General features: G+C 37.6%; 1 protein-coding gene and 2 long non-coding RNA genes across 5 annotated transcripts; all 3 read left to right on the forward strand.

Moving 5' to 3' along the window:
- The first annotated feature begins 6336 nt into the window (after positions 1-6336).
- On the forward strand, positions 6337-9280 carry LOC118482947. 2 transcript variants are annotated; one of them, XR_004869306.1, is made up of 4 exons: positions 6337-6506; positions 7502-7585; positions 8812-8880; positions 8991-9280. It is a non-coding gene; the product is annotated as an uncharacterized LOC118482947 (long non-coding RNA). The 2 variants fall into 2 exon arrangements; XR_004869305.1 differs by lacking the exon at positions 8812-8880 and having other exon boundaries at positions 6338-6506; positions 8991-9273.
- Positions 9281-11789: 2509 nt separating this feature from the next.
- On the forward strand, positions 11790-14671 carry LOC110881231. 2 transcript variants are annotated; one of them, XR_002559648.2, is made up of 4 exons: positions 11790-12004; positions 13000-13083; positions 14310-14378; positions 14489-14671. It is a non-coding gene; the product is annotated as an uncharacterized LOC110881231 (long non-coding RNA). The 2 variants fall into 2 exon arrangements; XR_004869307.1 differs by lacking the exon at positions 14310-14378 and having other exon boundaries at positions 14489-14659.
- Positions 14672-16744: 2073 nt separating this feature from the next.
- On the forward strand, positions 16745-18040 carry LOC110880964. Its single transcript, XM_022129376.1, has 3 exons — positions 16745-17344; positions 17434-17598; positions 17669-18040. Exons 1-3 carry the CDS (start codon positions 16745-16747, stop codon positions 18038-18040), a joined length of 1137 nt encoding a protein of 378 aa, XP_021985068.1.
- Positions 18041-19335: the final 1295 nt, after the last annotated feature.

Genomic DNA, 19335 nt, shown 5'->3' on the forward strand with positions numbered 1-19335 from the left:
TTCGTTAAAGTGTCAAACTACTCCGTTTAGTGATCTTTAAGTACCCTTTTGTGACACTTTTAATTCCCGACACTTAGGAAAGCATTCAGGACCATTTAGTCATATTTTTACATGTTACTAACTTGTTAAAATGCTGAATTTTGCTGAAATATGCTGAATTCTGCACTTTAAGTGGGTTTTAGGCACTTTCCGGCACTTAAACTATCACCTAGTGAAGCAGTTCTATGGTCCTTACTTCCCTACACACCATACTAGTGTAGTACTTAGTCTCTGGCTCATCCTGGGTCTCAAAACACTGTTTGTCTATGTACTGAACATCGTCAGCATTTTTCTGAGTTATCCGCTAATTGTGCTAACCGCGTCTTGTGCATCGTTTATGTCACTAAAGTTTGTATGTAAAAATGATGCAGTAATCAGAAAACAATATGTGATGCACATGTAAGTATGATGCAGTAATCAGAAAACAATCAATTGTATTTCAGCACAGTCATTAAGCACTAAACAAGATTAATTAATTGTACATATACCTGGATTTTTGACAGTTGTCACATGGTTGATGAAAATGACAAAAATAACAAAAGCAGGGACTAAAATGGCAGAAAAGAAAACTATTTGGACTAAAATGACAAAAAAATTATTTGGACTAAAGTGACAATTTTGGTCAAACCTCAGGGATTAAAATAACAATTTACTCTATAACTTTATACTGACTTTTTACCCTTTTTTTATTTTTAAACATTTTTATACTGTAATTCAAACCCTACGCTAAGCAGACAAACATTAAACTTTAAAACAAACAATAAGAAAGTTAACATAAGTATAACGAAACAGACATATAAGAAAACTATAACTACGCTAAATAGACAAACATCAAACGATAAAACTTATTATCAAGTCAATAGTATTGAAAAATTGATATTATCTTGTTGACCTACATTTTCTCATTTTCTATCAACTACTCATTTACTCGCGCGATGCGGCGGAGGTGGTGATTTACAATAGGATACTCGTTTACCGTTAGTTTATCAGTCGTCTCATGATATGTTGTATAGTACTTAAGTTAGTTTTCTTATTCGTGATATATTGGCACTCGTTTTTCTGTTAGTTTATCAACTCTTTGGTGAAATACTTTTGTTAATTTTTTTAGCTATTAGTTTATCAATCTTTCCATCAAATCAATCATAAGTACATAATGCTTTAACCTTTATATCATCAAAAATTTCGGTGTTTAGAAAGAGAAATCTAAAAATGTCAAATTTTGACCTCTATACATTAAAGCTTTTAAAAATACAAGTTAAAGGCAGCTTAGAGCTTAGGGCGGTAACGCCACCACATTTAGAACCACCGCTCCTTTTGAAGCCTTGTATGGGAGAAAATGTAGAACGCCCGTTTGTTGGGCTGAAGTTGGGGAAGCCCAACTATCAGGACCAGAGACAGTCCTGGAGACCACGGAAAAGATTGTTCAAATCCATGATCGTCTCAAGGTTGCCCGTGATAGGCAGAAAAGCTACGCAAACAAGATACAGAAACCTCTTAAGTTCCAAAAAGGGGACAAGGTCTTATTGTAAGTATCACCCTGGAAGGGTGTGATGCGATTTGGAAAGAAGGGCAAGTTGAGCCCGAGATATATTGGACCATTCGAGATAATCGAATGTGTCGGATCTGTGGCTTATCAACTTAGGCTACATGAGGAGCTTAGTAGAATTCACGATGTGTTCCACATTTATAATTTGAAGAAATGTCTAGCCGATAAGTCGCTAGCAATGTCATATCATGATGTGCAAATTGATGAACACCTGATGTTCATTGAGAAACCGATTTCGATCGAAGATCGATAGGTTAAGAAGCTCCGAAGGAAAAATGATTCCTATTCTGAAAGTTAAATGGGATGCCCATCGTGACCCTGAGTATACATGGGAGGTTGAGTCTACTATGCCACAAAAGTACCCCCATCTTTTTGAATAAAATCTCGAGGTCGAGATTTCTTTTAAGGGGGTGAGGATATAACACCATGGAAAATTTGTGTCGAATTATATAAAGACACGTGTCCAATTAACTCCCAATTATGCCACGTTGTTGGACGAGGGGGACTAAAATGTGCAAAATATATGGAAGAATGTTGTGGAGGGACCATATATGTCAACATACCATTTTTGTGGCCTCTGAGTGGCGCTTACGGACCGTAAGTCTTATATGTTTACGGACCGTAAGCAAGAATTTTAATTTTGATAGTTTTTGTAAAGCGGTTACGGACCGCAAGACTTTAAGTCCTACGGTCCGTATGGGATTCAAAAACCATGGGCGCCTAAAGGGCTTACGGACCGTAAGCCATGGACCCATACGGTCCGTAAGCCAGTGAACTGGCAGTTTTTTTTTTGGAGCAAAAGAAGTCTGCCCTTGTGCCACCTTGCTCACGAACCTGAGCTCTCGTGCAGCTCTTGCCATCTCAAGGGACACCTGCTAACATCCTAGAACATGTCCTAACACCTGGATTGATCTTGTGCATCCTCTTCTAGTATATATTGCAAGCTTGGGCAACCAAGTTCATTGCTCATTTCTCATTTTCCTCTCTATCTTCTATTGGAGTTGTTCCTAATCTTAAAAGGAGCCTCCTCTGAGTTAATCTTTTCATCTTGGATCACTTGTAAGTGTTCCATCTCTACTTTTTCATTTATAGGCTAAGTATTTAGGCGAAAGTCAAGCAAATTGACTTTTGCTTTGACTTTCGGTTTAGACTATTATTGTACAGCCATTGTTCGAATCGAACGTGACTACGTGATCGTAATAAGGTAGGTGTTAATCTCTTAAAAGGGAACCTCCTAGAAATCACGTAGTTTTCGGAAAACTTATAAACTGAACCTATAAATGTTTTAACACATGTTTTTAACACCATATCAGTTGGTAATTAATACTAGAACATGTCTAGGCATGTTCAGCCCGTCATTTCCAGTTTATATGTCGGTTCACAACCGAAAGTCTAGCAGTTTGACTTCTACTTTGACTTTCGATTCTGACCCAAATTAGCAAACTTAGCTACTGATTCTAAGTTGCATTATGATCATAATTATATGTAGAATAACCCTATGTGGTTATATTACTTGATCATAATTGTTTGTCGGGTTTTAAGCAAGTTCTTGAATTATGCCATAAAAATACCAATTATGCCCTTTTAAGCATATTTGAGTTTTAAACTATAATGTGCATATAATATGGATAACTTACTGACTTGGTAACATGATAAGAATGTTTTGGCAGAATGAACTTGTTCATAGCTCATCCGATCACCGATACCGCCTATGCGCGTATGGTTAGTTTATGTAACTAGTTTACGTAAGTTAACCAAATAAAGTGAATTCTTTTCAATTTCTTTCAAATTCCAGAATGTAATTATGTTTACCCATATTATACAAGTCTTAGTACTTGTGAGGGTATAAACTACATTCTATCTGATCACCGCTTAATCTAACGTACCGTACCGTTTTCATAATTTGTAGTTAACCGGTCCAAGTCTATGACTTGAATAGGACCCGTTAACATTCTAATTGGTTATTATACCATTCATTCTAGACTAGGGCGTCTAGTAGATTGCAACTGTGCTAAGTTAATTGTTATATCAGCTGTTCTTATTATTATATCTTTGTCACACCCTGACTTTTGCGGAAGCGTGATTATGGTGTGACTTACTTGTTATCATTGCATTCAACCATATCAAACAACTATATGATAAAATCAAAGATTTGTCATCCATAAAATGAGTTTAAAACATAATAACATTGTCTAAAACGTAGATTTCAAATTCAAGTTTTACAAACCGTACGAATTGTGTAAAAGTTCGCTAAGGACTCGTCAAAAGATAATAGTTGAAATCAAAGTTTGGAAGACGTGTCTCGTCCAGGATTGAGACACGCTGGCCAAACCCAAGAACCATGGATGACATCTTTATACTTAACATGACTTGGAACTCCAACGCCCGCCAGATCCATACTTAATTTCCTGAAATACATGTAGTTTGGAAAACATCAACAAAAGTTGAGCGAGTTCATGTGTATGTGAGTTTGTACAAATCGTTAATATATGTCTGCATAAATTGTTAAAATGTGTCTGTATGTCCTTGGTATGTAGCAATAAGGAAAAACAGATCAATTAATGTGTAGCTAATAGATTAATAAGTGATATGGCCTAGGAAGCACTCAAACCTGTAACGCGTACTTCATACCGGTCCTTCCGGCGGAACGACATAGTCACCACATGCAGCCACACGCTGGCCCATGTGTGGGGCTCGCAACACCCAATAGATCTATCACTCATGCCTCTCGGTCCTTATACAAGGATTAATGGTCTTACGATAATAGCCTATCCATTCACGTGATCTAACAGTAAATTCCTTAGCTAATCATACCATGTATAAAAGTGTCTGTAAATGTCTGTAAAAGTCTGTAAATGTCTGTAATAATTGTAACATGTATTTCACCCCCGAAGTATAAAACTGAAAACAGTTAAGAGAAAAGGGGGACATGAACTCACAGTATTGCGTCTTCGGTACTCGTAACCCAAATCTCCTCAGCAAACACGACTACCTACAATGGTCTAACGTCTATTAGACGAACGGGCCATGCCTTGGCTTAGAGTTTAGTGTTTTGAGTTACGTTACTTTGGTATTATGTTGTTAAAATAATAATAATTATTTTAACTTTATTAGAAAAATAGTTAGACAACTATTTCGTATTTATTTTCTCGAATATTTTACTAAGTGTTCGGATTCTCAGAAAATTTCGGCAGAGTCTCCTCTGTAAATAGAGGTGTCCATGCTTAAATAGCATATCATTTTCTTTTATATATATCCAATAGTTCATTTTCAATAATCAAACCGACATATCGACAAACAAAACGTTACTTACTTTATTTCAAATTTATTACTCAAAACTGGACTATTTTCGAGGATTTTTATAAAATAGTTAACCTTTTCTAAAAATTACCAAATTTTTACAGAATGTCACATATGTTCCAAAGTTTATTGTGTAAAAATATCAAAGTCCAATTCGTTACCCATATTTTATAGAAAATCATTTTCTCGACTGCAATCAGATTTGTTACCTTCTGATCGCAGTTTACGGAAATATTCACTAAAAATCAACCGTAAGTCCGTTTGACGAAATTCCCATTACAGCCTGTTAAAGTTGGCTGAAAATCCAACTCAGCAAGCTGTTTATATTGTAGAGGTGACTAAAAGTGCATAAACGAAGATCTTAACCATGGTTTATTGATGAACAAATGTTAAAACTCCAATCATGCTTTAACCAACCCTAAACCATTCAGATTTCAACCTCACACAACCTTTTTATATGTGGTTTTTAGGCAGAAACTTAGGTTCATATTTTAGTGCTTAAACTTTTGTGTGTGATGAACATTCAACAAATCGTAACAAGAATCAAGGTGGAACAAGAGTATGAAGGGGACTTACTACTAGCACAAGGCTAGGGTAGTAATCTTAGGATGAGATGATGGTGAAAAGTTGGTGACAAAGCTTGAATCAAACTTCCTTGAACACCTTCAATCTAGCACCTCTATGGATGAACTTCACAACTTGAAAGAGAGCTTGATAGAGAAGAAAATGGAGGATGTGAGAGTGATGGTGGTGATTTCGGCTATGGAGAGAGAGGGGGGGGGGTATATGAGCCGAAAATTTAGAGAGAGGAAGGAGGAGATTGGTTGTAGCTTTGAAATGATGAAATTCCCTTGGAAACATGCACAACTAGAAGTTAGGGTAATCATACCCATCCTCTTGGCCAATGGAAACAAGATTCTCCTTACACAAGATTTTAACAAAATATTCTTTAATAATTTGGGCAGATTTTCGGTTATGGGGAGGGGGTAAAGTGTAAATTTTTGTTAATTAGTAGGTAATTATTAAAATGTTAAGGGTATTTACAAGTATAGTGGGTGTATGTCATGTTTTCATGGTGCATGGGGATTTTTGTGACCATGATTAATTTAAAATGGTAAAATAATATTTCTAACAATATTTTCATGTCTCGGGTAATGTCTGGTTGTTCGGTTTCGCATTGTTCCGTTAAACCGTTTAATTGTCACGTAAAGCGTCTTTTGTGCATCTTTTTGTAACGAAATTGTAACACCCCAAAACCCGAATATTTATATTCGTTAAAATGCTGTGATATGGTACCTCAAGAAATAAACAACTAGGCTAATTAACCTACTTAGATGTATGGTTAAAACTATTAAAAGATGGAATGTAATAAAATGTTTAACAAAACAAACAAGGGAACAAACTTGAGGGACCAAAGATGAACAAGGGGGAACGTTATGTCTTAAGTAACAAACACACCCACACAAGCACACACACATTTCGTGTGTTCTAGAACGATCAGGGGGAACTCCCCATGAACCAAACCCTAGTTCTAACACAATCATCAAATTGAGGAGTCAAATGAAGCTCAAATTCACAACCAAACATGAATTAAGGATCACCTACTCAAGGGGATCATGAGGTATGTCTCAAAATTTAGATTTATGAAGTTGTATGAAGTGGGTTATGTCTTAATCCGTGAATTGGTACGAAATTGTTCATGTATAGGTGTTAAAATCACCATATAGAACATGAATTATGCATGATTTAACTTAATTTGATGTTTAAAGGTGAAACCCAATTGTTGGGGTGAAGATGATAGCATGGGTATCTCATCTAGGTCTAATTCTTGTTCAAAAATTTATGTATCATGTTATGTATGATGGATTCTTGTTAGAAGGATTGGAAGAAATGTGATAATTGTAGGTTTGATGGTTATGCATGTATGATTTGTGTGGACTAGAAGGAAGAAATTGATGAATTGTGTATGAGATTAGAATGATATGCATGAACTAGTTGTACACTATGCTTACAAGGTAGTACATATATCAAAAGCATGAAGAAACTATGAAGAACTTAAGATTAGATCACTTGTAAGTGATTAGAAAAATAGTCATGAAGTGGGTTTTGATGATATGATGAAAATGATAATATGTTCATATTATTGATGTTTGATTTTAAATACTACATGTTGATTAGTAGAAGGATTTGATGCACTATGTATGAAATTAGAAGATTGTGCATGAATTAGTTGTGTGTTATGCTTAAAAAGTGGTACGCACACCAATCGTATGATAAAATGTATATAGTGTCGTCCGTATAGTCTATCATGATGCTACGGGTATAAAATGATAAGTCGAAAGTTAAATAAGATGAATTGTTGACTTTCTGGAAGTCAACTACGAACAAGAAGCATAATTTAACTTCTTGTTGTGAAGGTAAGATATTAGGAAGTCATACGTTACATGTTACCTCAATACACGTTATATGTAATGACATGATGAACTACATGAGGGCAAACGGATATGGATATGACTATATGGGTTATGCTTGTTAGAAACAACTAATGATATGATAGTCAACATGTACAAATGAATATGCTAATAAGAATGTGATTTCGATGACATGGAAGTATAGGAATCATGTCGAGACGGAATCAAGCACGGATGGATAACGGGTCAAGAAGTGGCGAGGAAACGAATATGAACACGGATGCATGAGGTAAGTGATTTTTGTAATCACTTCTTATATTCGGTTAGGTGATATGGTGTTTTGATTAATTAAACATGATGGTTGAGGTCAAATGTGTGTCGTAGTCTTATGTTGTAAAGGATGGGATTAAGTTGACCAAAATGCCCTTGATGGGTATTTTGGGCAAACGATCTTAATAAGTGGTTTAGAAACAAGTTATACGATTAGTGTAATGTTTTGGGCAAGTATGGAAGTGGGAAGTATGGTTTTGTTAGTCTTAGATCAATTAATGCGCAAATACCTATAACGGGTCAAATAATTAGGAAATGGCAATAAGTCAATAGAGCGTAAGATAAGAATTTCCTTAATCCGGATGTGGGATTCTAAGTTCATATGATAGAATATGAATTTACAAACATGTAGGAAGAAACGGGAGGTTAAACGGGTAAACGGTTCGAAAGTTACGCGCGTTTTAGTGCGTTCGGACAATGAAACGGATCTGCAGGAAAAATGCATTTTTGAGAGGCCGTCGCCGACGGGCAAGGTGGCCGTCGCCGACGGGTTAAGGAAAATCAGATTTTCTCCGACGGGTTATCTTCCTATCTACGGGGTTTTGGCTACGGGAAAAACTACGGGCCGTCGCCGACGGGCCCTAGGGCCGTCGCCGACGACCTCCCCAAGTCCAAAAGACTGAAATTTGTTAGTTAACTTGATTTATGGATCGTAGGCTTCGGTTTATTATCCGTGGGCTGAGGCGGACTTTCCAAACATGATTTTGATTGATCCTTAGATGAATTTGGACTATAAATCAAAGTTTAAGTCTCATGAAATTAACGTAATAGTATGTAAGAGATATGCAAGATGTTGTACGTGTATGTAGATGCGTATTTAGGTATATATGAAGATATGCGTGATAGTATGGATATATGTGAAGGCGTAGGAACGTATGTATGTATGCGGATGTGTATTTATGTATGTATGTTAGTGTGTAGGTAGGTAGGACGTATGTATGCATTTAGATGAATATGAGCTCACGAGGGGATCCATACACGAAGGTATGCACGTATGTAGGTTTGTGTGAAGGCATGTAATAAGTGTGTATGTATGTATGTAAGTATGTATGTATGTAGGTATGTATGTATGTATGTACGTATGTATGTATGTATGTATGAATGTATGTATGTATGTAGGGTGTGAGTATACACGGGTATTAACGATACTAACTAGGTTGCCTTTGAGAATGAAATGAAATGCAGGTACATTATTGTTGATTCATTGAAGTTTAATCATCGAGATGAAATACTCGAATTCAGAAAGATAACCAAGTGAGATGTATATGAGGATAGAACGCGATGGGATCATATAATTAAGAATCTTAGATTATATATATAATGTCACCAAGTACTAACTATGTGAATGTATGTGGTGAATGCAGGATGTACGGAATCACGGATCATCATCATGAGGTGTAAGCGGTTGAAGATCGAGTCACAAGATAGATTGTACGTGAATGCTTGATCATGTAATTTAGTAAACATAAGTTATGTTTTCATTTCATAAATGAGGGCAAGGATAAATTTATTGTAAAAAAGTCATTTTAAAATGGACTTTCAATCATGTCAAGACGTCTGTAAAGAAAGAAATTTTATGGTACGTGTTTCCGCTGCGACTTTTGTCATGTACAATTTAGGGCGTAACAAGTTGGTATCAGAGCCCTGGTTTGAGGGAATCAAGTACGAGAAAGTAAGTACTTGAACTCAAACTTGTGTGCTCTTATGATAAGGAACACGTACAATCCAAGACTCGATCAAGGCCTAAAGGTAAAAGCAAATGTAAGTATGTATTAGCTTACGTAATTGAAGGAAATTAATAGTATGTTATGTGAAGGGTAAGCGCAATCGTTTGGAAGGGATGATCCGTGGATGCGGTCTAGGACCGGCATCAAGACAAGTACTAAGGCGAATTGACCCCAGGTACGTAAACCTAACATGTGGGCATATGAAATGGTATAATTAAGCAAGTGAAAGAAAATTTTTAGCAAAATATAATAACGACATGATAAATAAGTTTTGAAAAGGTTACACGAGCCGAAACTAAATTCTTCGACATAAGGTGGCAATTACACGAAGGCACGAAACTAGTACGTGGAATGTGTACCTGGCCAGTACACAAGAAACGTATGACGTTCGTGAGACCGTGATAATTATTACAGGTATGTCCGATAGAGTTTGGTAGCAGCTAGGCGTGTGGGTGAAATGAGTAGTAGGACCCTCGGGGGATTGAGAGTACCTTGTATGAATGAAAGATGTGAATGCAATGCTTGAATCCGCGAGACGGATTCAAGGAATGAAATATGCGAATGCAATGCTTGAATCCGCGAGACGGATTCAAGGAATGAAAGATAAGAATGATGCAAATCCCTTGCGGATTTGGTTATGATAGCGAATGCTATGATAAGCTATGCAAGTCGACCGGTTCAAGTTGAACAAGTCGAGTAAGGATAAGGTACCATCCGTTTAGAACGGGTGGTCGTGAATGCAATAACGAATGTATGAAGTTCAATCCGTTATACGGATAGAACGAAAGATTTATGTTAAAAGCAATTAACCCGATGTGACCGGGTCGTAAGTGGTATGCTTGAATCTCATTATGAGAATATATGCCATTACCCATTTAATTGGGTAATCGAATGCGTAAAAGAAATGAAAGTATATAAGCGAATGGAACTAAAATGTTAGAATTGTAAGTGAGATAAATATTATGACTAACTTTTAAAACGGGAAGGGCAAGTGTTTGCAAGAAAACACTGAAACAGTGAAGCGATGAGATCGCAAGCATGTCTGAATTGAAAAGGGGTACAAACATGTACTCCGATACGCATGTATATATATGTATATAATAAGAAATAAGTGGCAGTTTGACCTTGAAAAGTCAAACTGCAGAAGCTAAGAAATAATTTAATTTCCAACCGTGGGACTGTTAGAGAAGAAAGGAAATGTGTAGAGTAGTACACCAAATGAGTTATAGAATTACGAAATGATGGTTATGTATCTACCCGTCAAGAACGTGTCAAACAATAAGAATGATATATTAAGAAATGGCCATGTATTGACCTGTTATGAATAGGTCTAACACACTAATGTCTTACGAAGGAATTGAGAAAGTATTAATATATAAATAAGGCGATGTGATAAACATCATGTCTGAATGAAATCGAATGGAATGTGTAAACCCCTAATTTTATAACGAGATTGGCAGGAATCACGATTGGATAAAACTACCTAGGACGGTGACGGAATGCTCATGAATGAAAGCTTATGATCCCCGATGTACAAGATCAACCCTATTAAGTTATGGATTCATGAAGGAGCAGGTCAACTCGGGTTGTTACACGTTGGTTTGTTCCAAATTAGCGAGGTTAGTAAATGGTTTAACTTGTGGATGTTAAATAGAAAGTTACAAATTGAATAATACTTTTATGCGGATTGGTGGTAGTGAACCTGAATGCTCGTAACTGTGGAAATTCTGATAGAATTTATGAGAAGGGAAGTATCGCTAAGAAATGCTAACTCTGATGCTCGGCTTGTTGGCCATGTTCATTTGAACAAAATAAAAGATGGCATATGATGAATGAGTAGTATAAAGTAAATCGATTTATTTTGATTAGCAAATATATGAATGTGATATGCTTAAATAGGGAGTTAGAAACAAGCCGCATACTTAGGTTTGTACAATTAATAATTGTATACAATTGGAATAAATTCGATGAAAGAAACGTAGTAATGCTATGTGTTAAGAGCTAGTATTATAAAGTAAAAGACACTAATAAGAGCTCTGGAGAAGAGCCTGATATAAGTATAATTATGAAAGTAATTTACTTAATATGAGGGCATATGAGCGATGTGTACAATTACGTTCATGCATGAATAAAACCTTTGCCAAGGTCCCGAATGCGTTTAGGTTGTAGTAAGTATAGTGAATGAACAACCTGAAAGGGGTAAGAGTATAATTGGTCTAGTTTGAATGAGAAAGGTTTCGGGGACGAAACCTCATTTAAGGGGGGTAGATTTGTAACACCCCAAAACCCGAATATTTATATTCGTTAAAATGCTGTGATATGGTACCTCAAGAAATAAACAACTAGGCTAATTAACCTACTTAGATGTATGGTTAAAACTATTAAAAGACGGAATGTAATAAAATGTTTAACAAAACAAACAAGGGAACAAACTTGAGGGACCAAAGATGAACAAGGGGGAAAGTTATGTCTTAAGTAACAAACACACCCACACAAGCACACACACATTTCGTGTGTTCTAGAACGATCAGGGGGAACTCCCCATGAACCAAACCCTAGTTCTAACACAATCATCAAATTGAGGAGTCAAATGAAGCTCAAATTCACAACCAAACATGAATTAAGGATCACCTACTCAAGGGGATCATGAGGTATGTCTCAAAATTTAGATTTATGAAGTTGTATGAAGTGGGTTATGTCTTAATCCGTGAATTGGTACGAAATTGTTCATGTATAGGTGTTAAAATCACCATATAGAACATGAATTATGCATGATTTAACTTAATTTGATGTTTAAAGGTGAAACCCAATTGTTGGGGTGAAGATGATAGCATGGGTATCTCATCTAGGTCTAATTCTTGTTCAAAAATTTATGTATCATGTTATGTATGATGGATTCTTGTTAGAAGGATTGGAAGAAATGTGATAATTATAGGTTTGATGGTTATGCATGTATGATTTGTGTGGACTAGAAGGAAGAAATTGATGAATTGTGTATGAGATTAGAATGATATGCATGAACTAGTTGTACACTATGCTTACAAGGTAGTACATATATCAAAAGCATGAAGAAACTATGAAGAACTTAAGATTAGATCACTTGTAAGTGATTAGAAAAATAGTCATGAAGTGGGTTTTGATGATATGATGAAAATGATAATATGTTCATATTATTGATGTTTGATTTTAAATACTACATGTTGATTAGTAGAAGGATTTGATGCACTATGTATGAAATTAGAAGATTGTGCATGAATTAGTTGTGTGTTATGCTTAAAAAGTGGTACGCACACCAATCGTATGATAAAATGTATATAGTGTCGTCCGTATAGTCTATCATGATGCTACGGGTATAAAATGATAAGTCGAAAGTTAAATAAGATGAATTGTTGACTTTCTGGAAGTCAGCTACGAACAAGAAGCATAATTTAACTTCTTGTTGTGAAGGTAAGATATTAGGAAGTCATACGTTACATGTTACCTCAATACACGTTATATGTAATGACATGATGAACTACATGAGGGCAAACGGATATGGATATGACTATATGGGTTATGCTTGTTAGAAACAACTAATGATATGATAGTCAACATGTACAAATGAATATGCTAATAAGAATGTGATTTCGATGACATGGAAGTATAGGAATCATGTCGAGACGGAATCAAGCACGGATGGATAACGGGTCAAGAAGTGGCGAGGAAACGAATATGAACACGGATGCATGAGGTAAGTGATTTTTGTAATCACTTCTTATATTCGGTTAGGTGATATGGTGTTTTGATTAATTAAACATGATGGTTGAGGTCAAATGTGTGTCGTAGTCTTATGTTGTAAAGGATGGGATTAAGTTGACCAAAATGCCCTTGATGGGTATTTTGGGCAAACGATCTTAATAAGTGGTTTAGAAACAAGTTATACGATTAGTGTAATGTTTTGGGCAAGTATGGAAGTGGGAAGTATGGTTTTGTTAGTCTTAGATCAATTAATGCGCAAATACCTATAACGGGTCAAATAATTAGGAAATGGCAATAAGTCAATAGAGCGTAAGATAAGAATTTCCTTAATCCGGATGTGGGATTCTAAGTTCATATGATAGAATATGAATTTACAAACATGTAGGAAGAAACGGGAGGTTAAACGGGTAAACGGTTCGAAAGTTACGCGCGTTTTAGTGCGTTCGGACAATGAAACGGATCTGCAGGAAAAATGCATTTTTGAGAGGCCGTCGCCGACGGGCAAGGTGGCCGTCGCCGACGGGTTAAGGAAAATCAGATTTTCTCCGACGGGTTATCTTCCTGTCTACGGGGTTTTGGCTACGGGAAAAACTACGGGCCGTCGCCGACGGGCCCTAGGGCCGTCGCCGACGACCTCCCCAAGTCCAAAAGACTGAAATTTGTTAGTTAACTTGATTTATGGATCGTAGGCTTCGGTTTATTATCCGTGGGCTGAGGCGGACTTTCCAAACATGATTTTGATTGATCCTTAGATGAATTTGGACTATAAATCAAAGTTTAAGTCTCATGAAATTAACGTAATAGTATGTAAGAGATATGCAAGATGTTGTACGTGTATGTAGATGCGTATTTAGGTATATATGAAGATATGCGTGATAGTATGGATATATGTGAAGGCGTAGGAACGTATGTATGTATGCGGATGTGTATTTATGTATGTATGTTAGTGTGTAGGTAGGTAGGACGTATGTATGCATTTAGATGAATATGAGCTCACGAGGGGATCCATACACGAAGGTATGCACGTATGTAGGTTTGTGTGAAGGCATGTAATAAGTGTGTATGTATGTATGTATGTAAGTATGTATGTAGGTATGTATGTATGTATGTACGTATGTATGTATGTATGTATGAATGTATGTATGTATGTAGGGTGTGAGTATACACGGGTATTAACGATACTAACTAGGTTGCCTTTGAGAATGAAATGAAATGCAGGTACATTATTGTTGATTCATTGAAGTTTAATCATCGAGATGAAATACTCGAATTCAGAAAGATAACCAAGTGAGATGTATATGAGGATAGAACGCGATGGGATCATATAATTAAGAATCTTAGATTATATATATAATGTCACCAAGTACTAACTATGTGAATGTATGTGGTGAATGCAGGATGTACGGAATCACGGATCATCATCATGAGGTGTAAGCGGTTGAAGATCGAGTCACAAGATAGATTGTACGTGAATGCTTGATCATGTAATTTAGTAAACATAAGTTATGTTTTCATTTCATAAATGAGGGCAAGGATAAATTTATTGTAAAAAAGTCATTTTAAAATGGACTTTCAATCATGTCAAGACGTCTGTAAAGAAAGAAATTTTATGGTACGTGTTTCCGCTGCGACTTTTGTCATGTACAATTTAGGGCGTAACAGAAATTAATTCCAACACTTAGGAAAGTGTCCAGGACCATTTAGTCAATACTCTATATAATATTAGTGTGTTAAAAACTGAAATTGTTACTAAAATGTGGAATTCTGTAATTAAATTGCGTTTTAGGCACTTTCCGGCACTAAAACTATCACCTAGTGACATAGTCTTATGGTCCTCGCTTCCCTACAATCCACACTGGTGTAGTGTTTTATCCCTGGCCCATACTGGCCTAAAAATAGTATCTGTCTAAGTGCTGGCATTGTCAGCATGTGTCTGAGTTATTCGCTCACTGTACTAACTGTGATTTGTGCATCAGGTTTGTCACTAAGAGTCTGTATGAAATAATTGAATTGACTGTATGTAGAGAATGCACATGTATGTATATAACATAAATTAGTAAGCAGTTTAAAGCATCCGATGTAATCAAGCACAGTCATTAAGCTCATAATTAAAATTAATTACTTGTACGGATGCATGCAAAATTGACGGTTGTCACAATCTTGGACTGTAAGATATTTAAGTCAGGTAAATACTCTTAACCTATTTTCTCTATACGGGCTTGGGATACGGTAAATTATTACCGCTTGGTCGGGTATGGGATCATATGTCGGATTGTGACTAGAAAATCCACATAACCCGTTATAATCTATTTTCCTTGAAAACTTAAACATTGGGGGTTAATACGACCATGTCCTGGTATCCTCGGTTCATTTAATTGCAAAATGGCCACGACTTAAGCACGGGGTGTAGGCCTACACCCGATAGATACTAATGCTATTATAAAATATTTTTGTTACCCTTATTGGGGATACCCTTTATGGGTTAAAATGGCGTGTCGGTTAATCATGTTATCAGTGTTTAGTACCGGGCCCCATATGTATTGACAAGCATGTAAATCTGTATACAAGATATTTTATATATTTTCCCAAGTTATTTATGAAAATACATGTGCCTAGTGCACTTAAAACAATTTTGAAATATTTTCAAAATGTGTCGGTTATTTGCATTTACCAGTGAAAACTGGCGTATCTTCAAAAGACTAAGCACAGCTTGCAAGGTTACGTAATAGGCTGGAAGTTTCACGGTAAATGCTTAAGAGGAATTTGTAACTCCTTGCATTGAAGCCTAGTAGTCTTCTTATGTATTCACTTTTGTTATTTTCGATCCGCCTGTGGATCTTCAGAATACTTTCGTTTGTATAATTATTTTTGAACATTCAGACACTTTAATTTGTGATAGTGTTTTAATTCCCAAAGACTTTCGCTGTGTTATTTGTGTATCTGTATCAATCTAGTCACGTACCCCAAGTCCGGGCCCACCGGGAAATACAGGGTGTGACAATTCAATGGCCTGTTCTTCGCGTCCAAGATCCGATTTCAAAGTCACACTTACCATGAGTGGCTAGTCTCTTAGGGTTTCACCCCGGTGTGGACTTTGTAAGATTTCTAGGGTTTGAACCTTTGTTCTATTTGTGACTAATTGCAGTTGAATGTTTAAAGTTTATATTGATTGTATTGTATCTGTTTTGGAATTTACAAATTGTCGAACATATTTGCAACTTTGACTTCGGGAAATGAATTCATTCAATTCTTCTTTGGTATAAATTAGGGTTTACAAGCCGTCATGTGCAAGACACATGACCAGACTTAACTAAAAAAATTAACTGGGTTGGGCTCAAATGACATACCGTGCAAGATTTTGAAACATAAAGTACAAAACTCGGGGACACCACCTGAAAAATGCTATATAGATAAAGAACAAAACTTGTAATTTACTCTAGATACAAATGGACGTAATCTGCGATGTGGACAAGTGTTAAGATTTATATGCTCGATTTCGACACTTTATACATTATTAAGCTTCTGGTTCTGCCTCTGGGGGTACGGGTTTTGAAGGACCATCCATTCAGCCTGATGAGTCTGAATTGGAGTTCTACTACCGTACCTATACGGAAGACCGGGGTGTGAATTACTATAGTCCCCCTTGGAATGTTATGCAAGGGGATGATGTTTCGACTGATCCCTCCGCTTGCAGGGATATTCTGAGTGGTTTGGGCACCCCGTTTGAGGTTTTCCGGGCCCGCGGTTTGACTCATGAGAATTGGATAAACCAACTCTCCTCCATGATTGTTGGGAGTTCCATAATGGCAAATGCCATAATGGAAGACAACAAGGTTCTGGGCCGCAAAGAGGAGAAAACTGCTCGCCTGCGGGCTGAGGCTGAGGCGCTAGTTAAAGCTGCTCGAGATGGTGCGGAGCAGCTTGAAAGAGAGAAAGCTGCTTTTGAGCAGTATAAGCAGACTGAGGAGTGGGCTGCAACTGCTGGCCTTAAACAGGTTCGTACTCTCGCCAAGTTGCTTTCTGATGAGCGCAAGGGTTGGAAAGAATCTTGGGCAAAACAGAATGAAACTCTTTACCGTGTTCGTCAGGAGGTCACTAATCTTAAAGCGGCGAACGCTGCTTTGATGAAGGAGAAGGCCGCAGCTGAGGCGGCTACCAAAGAGGCCAAGGGGGCGGAGGCCCGCGCTGCCAAGGCTCTTGATGAGGCGAATGCTGAACGCGCCAATTTAAACAAAGCTGTTGAGGGCCTCAAGGTATGAGTTGTGTTTACACTTGAGTTTGTTTCTTTGTTTCACAAGTATACTAGAGTGTTATTCTATACTTGTGTTTTCTTTGTTGATAGGTTGACGTGCAGAACCGGGTGACCATTATTGAGGAGTTCACTGCCCGCGCGGCCGAAGCTGAAGCGCGGGCAAGGGAGGCTGCCGAGGCTAGAGATAGCCTGGTTTCTTCATTTGATCAGCTTAAGGCAGATCGCGATTGGATGCGTGATCACGGTATCGAGCATGTAAGTACCCGGTGTCTTTGTTGCCTTTAGGTTTTGCTGGTGTTTACTTTTGTTACTTGTGTGTTTGCAGATTGTTTGGACCATTCTTGATGCGCCCGAGAACACAGCTGCGGTAAATAAGCTTAGGGAGCGCGCGCGTGAGGCGGATTTCAAGGCTGGTAACGCTCGATGCATTAGTCACATGAACCCCTTGTACCAAAGCAGATTTACTGATGAAAGGTCTGGGTTCCAAGGCGTAGATACTGAAGCGCGGCTTGCTGCAGCTGTTGAAGCGTACAACAACCTGTCCATTTCCGCCATTAATGATATTGATAACTGCTTGGAGGCGGAGGATTATGTGGACCGCTTGCGGTTGTTGTTTAGTGATCCTGAAGAGGAAGAGGAGGAAGAGACCGCTGGTAGTGGCAAGGGTGATGCGGGTACCAGACTACCAGTGGTATAAAGAAGGACTAGGTTGGCCTGCGTGCCCTTTTTGGTTTCCTCCTCGATGTAAATGTTAGAAAACTTTATGTAAATCTCTTGTGCACCGCGTAGGTGTAGAAATTTTTTGAATACGAAGTTTAATCGTTTTGTTCAATTTGTACAAGTGTTTTATTTCTTGCTTTTGAACATGTATGAGTTAATGTTTTCGTGAATAACATTAAGTCTGAAGTTGCCTTTTGCATATCTAGGTGATATGCAAGTATGCGCGGCTCGAAAGTGTGTAAAGAATATTTACTGTCTTTGTATGAGCGCATATATGTATAACTCTGTTGGTTGTAAAGCGCAGTTGAGTATACTCTACACCTTTGCCGTGTGAGTATTAGTCAATTCCTGTTTTTATCCCGTTAGGGTTTAGGAATTGTGCAGGTTTTGTAAAAACCGTATGTGCGTATCCAGCGGGTGATGCGTGGTTGAAAACCGGTGTTCGTTAATGCTGAAGTTGATGTTTTTACTTGACTTTTAATCGGGAATAGCCTACTTTTAATTAGATTTGTGTTTTGCAGGTTTAATGAAGTTTAAGGAGCTTTTCGGGAGCTTTACGGATCACCAGGTCGAAAACCGAAGCACCAGAACGCGTCATGGATCAACCGGGAGAGTTAGGAGCGGAAAACGGAGGATTCACAAAGGAGAGCCCGTCGCCGACGGGGTCCAGACCGTCGGCGACGCCCCCTAGACAAGCCCGTAGGCACATGTTGGTCGTATCCAGGTGTTTAGGCCGTCAGAGCAGGAAACAAAACCAAGGCCCGTCGCCGACGGGTTGAGGGCCGTCGGTGACGGCTTATCAAAACCAGCAACGCGTATTTTTGAGTTGTGGGGGTTAATCTCGATTTTGATTGGATTTCTAGCATTGAAGACGGGGGTTACACAAGAAATTGAGTTTGAATGATCATCTTGGAGCCAATAGACACCATCTCTGACACTCTCAATCACCTACCCATTCCATCATCATCTTTCAACAACCGAATCATCATCAAGAATCACCATCAATCATCCCCAATTCCTCCATTAAACCCTAATTCTCCATTCATTATCCATCTCACTATTATTCTTCACCAAACCTTCAACATCCATCAATTCTCCATCCAATCAAGCTTCAAGATGAATCCTTCCGCGTTCCAAACATCTGGTGATCAAGCTTCTTCAACCATGAGCGGCTAATCATCTCAGTTTCACCCCGGTGTAGGTAGTTGTTAATTCTAGGGTTTTGAATTGTTCTTGTTTTAACTTAGTGACAATTTGTATTTGGTTTTTGAA

This window comes from Helianthus annuus, chromosome 10 (genome assembly GCF_002127325.2).
Source record: "Helianthus annuus cultivar XRQ/B chromosome 10, HanXRQr2.0-SUNRISE, whole genome shotgun sequence".
NCBI classification, from domain to species: domain Eukaryota; kingdom Viridiplantae; phylum Streptophyta; class Magnoliopsida; order Asterales; family Asteraceae; genus Helianthus; species Helianthus annuus.